Here is a 10,660-nt window from a genome sequence, read left to right on the forward strand (position 1 = left end):
AAAGAAAAAGAACTGTTCACTCCTCTGTTCTAGTGTTAGATGGCTTATTACCTGGAAATTTGTGGTTTGGCTTAATTTTCTTTTTCATTTTGAGATTATAATATAATCATTATATTCCTCCTTTCTCTCAACTCTCTCCAAGCCCCCTCCCATATATCCCTCCTTGCTCGCTTTCAAATTCATGGCCTCTTTTTTCATTAAGTGGTGTGGGGTGTGTGTGTGTGTGTGTGTGTGTGTGTGTGTGTGTGTGTGTGTGTTATTATAATGTTACCTGTATAATGTTACTTGTACGTTTATGTTTTCAGAGTTGACCAGTTGGTGTGCTTCTCCCATTCTGAGCATTCCTTAGTTACTTGTAGTACTTTGTGTAAGGTTGAGACATCCTCCTGGGCTTCCCCACCCACATCCATGTTAGCTTATCTATTATCATTGTCCATATTCAGCTCATGTTTAGGCAGACATGTTAAGACGTTATGTGTGTTGCTTCTAACATTCCTAGGAGAGACAGTCTCATGGACCACTTCATGTTACTCTAGTTCTTACGGTCTTTACACCCCCTCTTGGTGTTCCCTGAAGTTTACATTCGGGGAGTGTTATGTAGATGCATTCATTGAGACTGGACTCTACAGCCCTGCATTTTGATTGGCTGTGGTTTTCTGTAATGATCTCCATCTGTTGCAGTTTAATTTCCTTAACTGTGGTTTCTGGTTTGCACTCATGCTACAGGAAATGTGCTTCATTCATACCAGCCAAGCAGAAACAGCAATTATTTACACCACTCAAGAAACTTTTGAGATTGGACAGGCCAAGGTAAGGGCATAAGTTTTCCTGTATTGTCCAGTATCCATCATATAAAGAGCCATTCTAACCCTTAAATGATGTGTTTTGGTCACTTTTCCTTTACTAAGTCTGCTGTGATCTTTACCTGCTGGATCTGTACTTCTTTCCAAATGGAGTCTCTTTTTTTGTATTTTGTTTTGAAACAGTATCTCATTTTGTACCCCAGGCTGACCTCAAACTTAGACTTTCTGCCTTACTCTCCCTCCCATGTGGCAGCACAGCCAGCTTTTTTGAATCCTTTTATAGAATAAGGGTTTGTTTGGGTTTTGTGGTGCTAGAGATTAAGATCCTTATTGGCTAACCAAGTACTCTCTGGGTCATTGTCAGTCAGTTTTTCCCCATTTGTTTTTACTAACTGTATGTGTTTGTGTGTGACGGGTGTATCACTGCACACAAGTGTCCCAGGCTTTCTTTGACATCTCTGCTTGGCTGTCCTTGGGTGACAATAATATTCAGATAACAGTGTTTCCTTTTCCACTGAAATTCATCCAGTCTGAATTGGCATTCAGGTGTGGAGGTCACAGGACAATCCTGGGGTGTGATTGATTCTCTCTTCCCCCTATGTAGGTCTAATGAATAGAATTCAGATTATCAGCCCTGGTGGCCAGCACCTTTATCTGCTGAGCTATCTAGGCTATACAATAAAACTTTCTTAAAGTTTTATTTTACAATAACGTCTCACAAAATTGCTCATTCTGTCCTTAAGCTTGAAATCTTCCTGCCTCTGGTTCCCGAGTGACTGGGAATGTTGCACCTGGCTTGTAGGTGAATTACTTTACTAATAAATTTGTTGGCATTAGGTCAAAAGTAAAGTGTCTTTGAGAAGACTTTCATAGTAACCATATTCTGTTTCGTTGATGCTATACCAGGTTGTCCGCCATAGTAACGATGACAAGGTCATAGTTATTGGAGCAGGAGTCACTCTGCATGAAGCCCTAGTAGCTGCTGATGAGCTCTCTAAAGAAGGTCAGTTGATTGTGTAAACGTTGAAGTTATAAGCTGGGAACAAGTAGAATGTCAGCTATTTAATATACTCAGACTGATCTCTGCTTCCTGAGTGATGGAATTAAAGTCATGTGCTGCTACCGCCACCCAGTAGTCTCTGTTTCTTAAACTAAGCTGATACTGTTTTTTTTCCTCCAGATATTTCTATCCGTGTCATTGATTTGTTTACCATTAAACCTCTGGACAGTGCCACCATCATTTCCAATGCAAAAGCCACAGGTGGCCGAATTGTCACCGTGGAGGATCACTATCTAGAAGGTAGGTTGGGTACTTTGAGTATGTATGCTTTTGCAAGTTTTTTTTTTTGGTATAAAGTGTTTTTGTTTTGCTTCACTGTATATATACCATGTTCTCTAAATAGCCTACCACTAGTTCAGTATACCTTTGTTATGATTTTTAACAAGTGCATCTAGGGGGCTGGAGAGATGGCTCAGTGATTAGAGCACTGACTGCTCTTCCAGAGGTCCTGAGTTCAATTCCCAGCAACCACATGGTGGCTCACAATCATCTGTAATCAGATCCCCTCTTCTGGTGTGTTTGAAGAGAGCAACAGTGTACTCACATACATGAAATAAATAAAATCTTAAAAAAAAAAAAGCAAATGCATCTATGTAGGGGCCTCTCAGCCACCTAGTGTATTCCTATCATAGAGTCCAGTCAACTAGGGCAGGTCAGTAGCAGCACTGAGGTGGCTAATTGACAATAGACAGGGAAATAGTCAACACTTCTACAACTTCTTTTGTGTTTTGAATTATTAATAGTTGACTCACATGCCCTTTAAAAAACTAGCTCCTCCTTGGCAGTGGTGGCACACACTTTTAATATAGCACTCAGTCAGAGACAAGGTAGATCTTTGAGTTTGAAACCAGCTGGGTCTACATAGCATGTTCCATACCTGCTGGGATACATAGACCTGTCCTTGCAAACAAAACAGCAAGTGGCAAAAAATAAAGAGTATTTCAGGGAAATAAGGCTTGGGCTATGTTTGGGCCTAGAAAAATAGGTAGGAGAGACAACATTCTGTTTTTATAACACAAGGCTCTAAGAGCACACGCATCTCATTGGGTATTTCTCTGGAAGGGCTCCCAAATCCAGCATACAAGTGTGAGAACCTCTGGTAGAGATGGGAGAGATACATACCCCCATGAAGGGTACAAGGAACACTTCCTACAAAGACCATGTCTTCCCAAGGGTACACAAAATCAAAGATAGGACACCCCATGATTCTACTGAAAACTAATATGTTGACAGTTTCTACCAGAAATTTGTATCAAAATTTACCTGATTCTTGGCAGAAAAATGAACAGTTGTTGTAGCCTGCATTGTTTGTACACATAGCCTAGGCACAAGGGCTACCTATGAAGAAGGAGAGGTAATAGCAGTGAAGAACACTTGTACCAGCCAAAGGCCACCCTATCACTAGCTATGTGTACAAACAATGCAGGTTACAACAAGATATGGATTAGAAATGAGAACTCTTGGGGGCTGGGGAGATGGCTCAGCGGTTAAGAGCACTGACTGCTCTTCCAGAGGTCCTGAGTTCAATTCCCAGCAACCACATGGTGACTCACAACCATCTGTAATGAGATGTGATGCCCTCTTCTGGTGTGTCTGAAGAGTGACAGTGTGCTTATATACATTAAGTAAATAAATAAATCTTTAAAAAAAAAGAAATGAGAACTCTTTAAGCCAGTTACAACATGACTATTTGAGTGAATCAATGAGTAGTGAAAGTACTTTGCCCTAGAATGGCAGATTTAAAAAGTCTATATCACATGAGTTTTAAGGTTTACTAGCCATTTGGGAAAAAAGTTAATATCCTTTATTTCCATAGGTGGCATTGGAGGAGCTGTCTGTGCAGCAGTCTCCATGGAGCCTAACATTGTGGTTCATCGGCTCGCAGTGATGGATGTGCCTCGGAGTGGAAGATGCAATGAAGCACTAGATTTTTCTGGAATCAGTTCCAGACACATCATTGTGGCTGTGAAATGCATCTTAATGAACTAAATTAGCTGTTGGCTTTGGTCTTAGAATATTAGCCTCTTCTCTGTATGTTTATGCTTATGCCAAAACCATAAGTTAGAAATGATTGTGCTTTGTTTTCCTTAAAGGCAAAACCAGTTAACAACTTTGTTCCACATTCAGAAATTCTAATTTCCGTTTAATCTGTAACTACATATACAAATATTACTGTTTTAACCATCAAAATGGGTCATAAAATTTATAATGGCAGAATAGCTAACAAGACAATCACCTGACACTGAACTTTCTCATTAGACTGAATATAAATGGATTAAGGAACACTGTAGAAGTGTCAGTTTAAAAGTATTTCCTTCATAAGTAAAGCAAATGTGTGTGGAATTGTAGTCCTCAGACCACCTGTCACAGAACTAGACCCCTGAGATACATAGTGCTGTTCAACTAAAGTTAACATGTATACTGCCTTCCTACCTGCAGCTTCCTGAGTTATGTGTAACTTCAGATGCTCTTGACTTTTCTCTGCTATTTCCCTTTATATCCCCTCTACAGTTCACAGGTCGATGAACAAAATAAAAGCAGTTAGGATGACTTCTGCTGTTCTGGTGACTGTTCTGTGAAGACATAAGGATACTTCATCTCCACACTATCCTGTTTGATGTTAATAAAGCATTTAAAACTACTTTATTCGGTCTGTGCCTTCTATAGGATTTGGATCCCTCTTGCAATAGTCTTAAAGGAGGGACGTCTATCTCAACCAGACAAAACCATGGTCCCTGACATTAAATCTAGGGTAGGGTAATGGGCTGCAGACTAGGCCACTCATTGTAAAATAATATAGCCTTAAAATTTTACCCTAGTCAATTATGGAATGTAAGTTGTGACTGAATTTCAAAGGCATACTGGATGTCATATTTCTTATTCTCATTAAGTGGACATTGGGGACTTGGGGAGGTAAGACCACATTGCTTCTGGAGTTGTAAGCAAATGTGTGGTGAAGATTAATGGGCTAGGTATCATTAGAGCCTGCTCATTCTACTCCACTGATTGGGCATCCTGCTCTGTAAAAGGAAAATCATAAGGACTGAGAAGGTGGGCTGCAGTAGTGGCTCAGTAGTAAAGAGTACTTGCTACCAAGTTTGTTTCCTAGCACCTACATCAGTTGTTTCACAACTGACTATAACCCAAGTTCTGGGGAATCTGATACTTCTGGTCTCTGGGCACCCACACACAGGTAGCATACATTCACAGACATACCATACATACTCTAAAGTAAAATAAAATCTTCAAATGACTGGGTGTGATGACACATGCCTTTAAGCCAAGCACTTACGAGGCAAAGGCAGAAAGTCTGAGTTAGAGGCCAGCCTGGTCTACATAGTGAGGCACAGGCCAGCCAAGGATTAGTAAGACCCTGTATTAAAAGAAAAAAAAGCAGGGCAGTGGTGGCTCATGACTTTAAATCCCAGCACTCAGGAGGCAGATGCTCATGTGTCTCTGTAAAAGGCCAGTCTGGTCTATAAAGGGCATTCCAGGACAGCAGGTACACATAGAAATCCTGTCTTAGGGGGGGAATGTTTGAAATTATTTCGTGATAATCACAGTAGTTTTGGAAAAAAAATTTTCTGGGTACTGAGGCACTTACAGTTCTAGCACTTAGGAAGATTGGAAGCTAAAGGTCATTTCAGCAATGTAGTGTCTTGGAGGCCAGCCTATATACTACTCAACACCTGTCTCAAAACATTATCTTATTTCCCCATCTTGGGGTAATCACTTTCTCATAGAATTTACTCCTTTAAAGCATACAGTTCAAAGGCTTTTACGTACTCAGTTAAGTTTTAGAATTCCATACCCCATTTTCCCTCCCAGCTCTTAGAAATCACTGATTGGTTTTTGGCTGGATTATACTTTTTAAGAGGATATTTTTTAAAAAAATAGAATCAACATATGAGCTTTTTGTGTCTGGCTTTCAAAAAAACATAATGCTCTTTGTATATATGTACATGCACATGGAAGCCAGAGGACAAACTTTGGTAACGTTCCTTTGATGCCCACCATCTACCTTTTTGGCCTGGAGCTCACCAATTAAGCTAGATTGGCTAACCAGTAAATTCCAGGGATCTGCCTGTCTCTGTCTTCCTGGTGCTAAGATTATCAAAGGGGAATCAGCTAATCTGACTTGTTTTACATGAGTTCTGGGGAATCAAGCTCAAGTTCTTGAGCAATCACTACCTACTGAACCACCTCCCAAGTCTCAAGTGTAATGCTTTTGAGGTTCATCTGTGTAGCTATGTTCATTCCTTTTTTTTTTCTTTCTTTCTTTCGGAGCCGGGAACCGAACCCAGGGCCTTGTGCTTGCTAGGCAAGCGCTCTACCACTGAGCTAAATCCCCAACCCCCATATTCCTTTTTTGATGCAGAGGACTCAGAACATCTACTGTAAGGCTGGCCTTGAACTTGCTCTGTAACAGATTGTGACCTCGAATACTTTATTCCCTACCTCTCCAAAGCAGTCATTACTTTTTTAAAAACTAAACGATTATTTTATTTATTTACATTTCAAATGCCCCCCTTTCTGGTCTTCCCTCCATAAACCCCCACCCCCTCTCCCCTCCACTTTACCTCTAAGAGGGTGCTTACCCAACCACCCACTGCCACCTCACCCATCTAGCATCCATCTACATGGGCAACAAGCCTCCATGGCCACATAATATTCTTGTTTACATAAACCCTATTTTTTTTCAGTTACTACTGTACTTTATTGTGTTCAACCAAATCACCATGTTACAAAAATAGCAAGCTGCCATAATAAAAAATAGGGCTCCTCTATCCAGCACCAGATAGCATCATTTTACTTTCAAGCCTAGAAATTGCACACTTGTATATAAACCAATCGAAGATGAGGATTGAGAGTTCATCTTGGTGGATTTTTCCTTTGATGAATATGAAGTGTCCTTCCTTATCTTTTTTGATGACTTTTAATTGAAAATTGATTTTATTTGATATTAGAATGGCTACTCCAGCTTGCTTCTTCCGACCATTTGCTTGGAAAGTTGTTTTCCAGCCTTTCACTCTGAGGTAGTGTCTGTCTTTGTCTCTGAGGTGTGTTTCCTGTAGGCAGCAGAATGCAGGGTCCTCATTGCGTATCCAGTTTGTTAATCTATGTCTTTTTATTGGGGAGTTGAGGCCATTGATGTTGAGAGATATTAAGTAATAGTGATTATTGCTTCCTGTTATATTTATATTTGGATGTGAGGTTATGTTTGTGTGCTTTTCTTCTCTTTGTTTTGTTGCCAAGATGATTAGTTTCTTGCTTCTTCTAGGGTATAGCTTGCCTCCTTATGTTGGGCTTTACCATTTATTATCCTTTGTAGTGCTGGATTTGTAGAAAGATATTGTGTAAATTTGGTTTTGTCATGGAATATCTTGGTTTCTTCATCTATGTTAATTGAGAGTTTTGCAGGATACAGTAACCTGGGCTGGCATTTGTGTTCTCTTAGGGTCTGTATGACATCTGTCCAGGATCTTCTGGCCTTCATAGTTTCTGGCGAAAAGTCTGGTGTGATTCTGATAGGTCTGCCTTTATATGTTACTTGACCTTTTTCCCTTACTGTTTTTAATATTCTTTCTTTATTTTGTGCGTTTGGTGTTTTGACAATTATGTGACGGGAGGTGTTTCTTTTCTGGTCCAATCTATTTGGAGTTCTGTAGGCTTCTTGTATGCCTATGGGTATCTCTTTTTTTAGGTTAGGGAAGTTTTCTTCTATGCTTTTGTTGAAGATATTTACTGGTCCTTTGAGCTGGGAGTCTTCACTCTCTTCTATACCTATTATCCTTAGGTTTGATCTTCTCATTGAGTCCTGGATTTCCTGTATGTTTTGGACCAGTAGCTTTTTCTGCATTACATTATCTTTGACAGTTGAGTCAATGATTTCTATGGAATCTTCTGCTCCCGAGATTCTCTCTTCCATCTCTCGTATTCTGTTGGTGAAGCTTGTATCTACAGCTCCTTGTCTTTTCTTTTGATTTTCTATGTCCAGGGTTGTTTCCATGTGTTCTTTCTTGATTGCTTCTATTTCCATTTTTAATTCCTTCAACTGATTGTGTTTTCCTGGAATTCTTTCAGGGATTTTTGCGATTCCTCTCTGTAGGCTTCTACTTGTTCTCTAAGGGAGTTCTTTATGTCTTTCTTGAAGTCCTCCAGCATCATAATCAAATATGATTTTGAAACTAGATCTTGCTTTTCTGGTGTGTTTGGATATTCCGTGTTTGCTTTGGTGGGAGAATTGGGCTCCGATGATGCCATGTAGTCTTGGTTTCTGTTGCTTGGGTTCCTGCGCTTGCCTCTCGCCATCAGATTATCTCTAGTGTTACTTTGTTCTGCTATTTCTGACAGTGGCTAGACTGTCCTATAAGCCTGTGTGTCAGGAGTGCTGTAGACCTGTTTTCCTGTTTTCTTTCAGCCAGTTATGGGGACAGAGTGTTCTGCTTTCGGGCGTGTAGTTTTTCCTCTCTACAGGTCTTCAGCTGTTCCTGTGGGCCTGTGTCTTGAGTTCACCAGGCAGGTTTCTTGCAGGGGAAAAGTTGGTCCTACCTGGGGTTCCAAGGCTCAAGTTTGCTCGTGGAGTACTGCCTAAGTTCTCTCCTCGGCGGCAGCAACCGGGAAGATCTGCGCCGCTCTTTCCGGGAGCCTCCGTGCACCAGGGTTCCTGATGACGTTTGGTGCATAAACCCTATTTTAATCATTGAATAGACATTTGATTTGTTTACAGCTCTTGCTATTGTGCATAGTGTCATTCTGAGTCACAAATGCAGGTTTGTGCTAGGTAAATTTTCACTTAGTATGTATGATTGGAATTTCTGGGCTATATGGCAATTCTATTTGCTTCTTTGTATGTAGAATGAGTGTGTGGTTAAACCCAATTTTATGAAAGAGTAAATGAAATGGAAAGATTATCAGCAATCTGTAAAGCAAATATAGAAGCCTTTAATACAGTAAAGCCACACTATGCACAATCATGCATTCATCTGGAAGTGCTAGATTCAGAATGTCTGCAATTCACACTGCACATAAGTATACACTAGCAATGTAAATGTGTCAACAAATGTGCCCAATGGAACTATAATTCCAAAAGGCAAGATATAAGCCCTAAAGCCTCAATTCTGGCTCCTAGATGATGCTGGGCAGAAAAGGACAGATAAAAGTCAGAAGTGGACTCAAAATCCATGATCACAGAAAAGAAAAATGAGTCCCATTGCCAGGAGTTCTCATTGCTGCCGTGGAGTAGCCAAGGTATAGTATCCAAGTGATGGGGCTGGTTCCCTAAGCACTTGAGGCTGAAGTTCATTAATTCATGAGGCTGGCAGCTTGTAGGCTCATGAACAGCCCCTGAAAGATGCCATGGACCTTTGCAGTTGGGATCAGCCCCTGAATCTTCTAATTCCCTTGCATGGAGAAGCACCAGTTGCAGTTTAGTGTCAGTAATCTAGACCTCTTAGGGGGAGGTAATTACCTAGGTCACCTTGATATCTCATTTTTTTCATATATAAAAGGGATAATGGAACTGCCAATAGTGTCTGTTTCAGAACTGTGGTCAAGATTTTACAAAACTAAAACATCTGTACTTGGACCCACCCCTACCCATCCTGCTGGGTTCCTGCTTCCCCTCAGCTGCAGCCATATCCCAGTTATCCCACCTCCTCAATTGATTCTTACACTTGCCACTCTCCTGAAATTAACCATATTGGGGTAGCAGCAACTCTGTTTTGCTTTTCCTCTCATTTCCTAGGCTCCCTTGTCTTCAGCAGTGTCTGCTCACCTGCCCCTCCATTCTCCAGGTCTTTCCTCTGATCTCTCTCTCTCTCTCTCTCTCTCTCTCTCTCTCTCTCTCTCTCTCTCTCTCATTAATCACTCCATTTGTTTACATTTCAAATATTATCCCCTTTCCCAGTCTATTCATGAACCCCCTACCCCATCCCCCTCCCCTTTGCCTTTAAGAGGGTGCCCCATCCCCCACCCATCCCCCATCCCCCCTCTAGCATCTCTATTCTCTGGGTTATCAAGCCTCCACAGGACCAATCACATCCCCTCCCACTGATGTTACATGAGGCAGTCCTCTGCTATATATGTAGCTGGAACCATGGACCCTGGCCCATGTGTACTCTTTGGTTGGTGGTTTAGTCTCTGGCAGCTCTGAGAGGTCCAGTTAATTGATATTGTTGTTCTTCCTATGGGGTTGCAATCCCCTTCAGATCCTTCAGCCCTTCCTTTGACTCTTCCATTGGGTTCCCTGGACTCAGTCTAATGGATGTCTGTGAGTATCTGCATCTCTCTTAGTCAGATGCTGGCAGAGCCTCTCACAGGACAGCCAAACCAGGCTCTTCTCTCTAAGTACACCTTGGCATCAGGAATAGTGTTGGGGTTTGGTGTTTGCAGGTAGAATGGATCACATGGTGGGGCGTCTCTGGATGGCCTTTCCTTCAGCCTCTGCTCCATTTTTGTCCCTGCATTTCCTTTAGACAGGGACAATTCTGGGTTAAAAATTTTGAGATGGGTGGATCGTCCCAACCTTCCACTGGTTGCTGTGTCTATCTATAGGAGGTAGTCTCTTCAGAAGATCTCAGAAGATGGAAAGATCTCCTGTGCTCATGGATTGGCAGGATTAATATAGTAAAAATGGCCATCTTGCTGAAAGCAATCTACAGATTCAATGCAATCCCCATCAAAATTCCAACTCAATTCTTCATAGAGTTAGAAAGAGCAATTTGCAAATTCATTTGAAATAACAAAAACCCAGAATAGTTAAAACTATTCTCAACAATAAAAGAACTTCTGGGGC

The 10,660-nt window shown here is 41.2% G+C and overlaps 1 protein-coding gene across 1 annotated transcript in view; it reads left to right on the plus strand.

Annotated features, from left to right (window-relative positions):
- The window catches only part of Tktl1 (transketolase-like 1), a 32,939-nt gene extending 28,440 nt beyond the window's left edge, over positions 1-4,499 (plus strand). The window contains exons 10-13 of the mRNA NM_001109534.1: positions 727-810; positions 1,710-1,806; positions 1,984-2,103; positions 3,680-4,499. Of these exons, the coding sequence (NP_001103004.1) occupies positions 727-810; positions 1,710-1,806; positions 1,984-2,103; positions 3,680-3,852 (474 nt within the window). The 3' untranslated portion in view covers positions 3,853-4,499. The remainder of the gene's footprint in view (positions 1-726; positions 811-1,709; positions 1,807-1,983; positions 2,104-3,679) is intronic.
- Positions 4,500-10,660: the final 6,161 nt, after the last annotated feature.

This window comes from Rattus norvegicus, chromosome X (assembly GCF_021556685.1).
Source record: "Rattus norvegicus strain SHRSP/BbbUtx chromosome X, alternate assembly SHRSP_T2T, whole genome shotgun sequence".
NCBI classification, from domain to species: domain Eukaryota; kingdom Metazoa; phylum Chordata; class Mammalia; order Rodentia; family Muridae; genus Rattus; species Rattus norvegicus.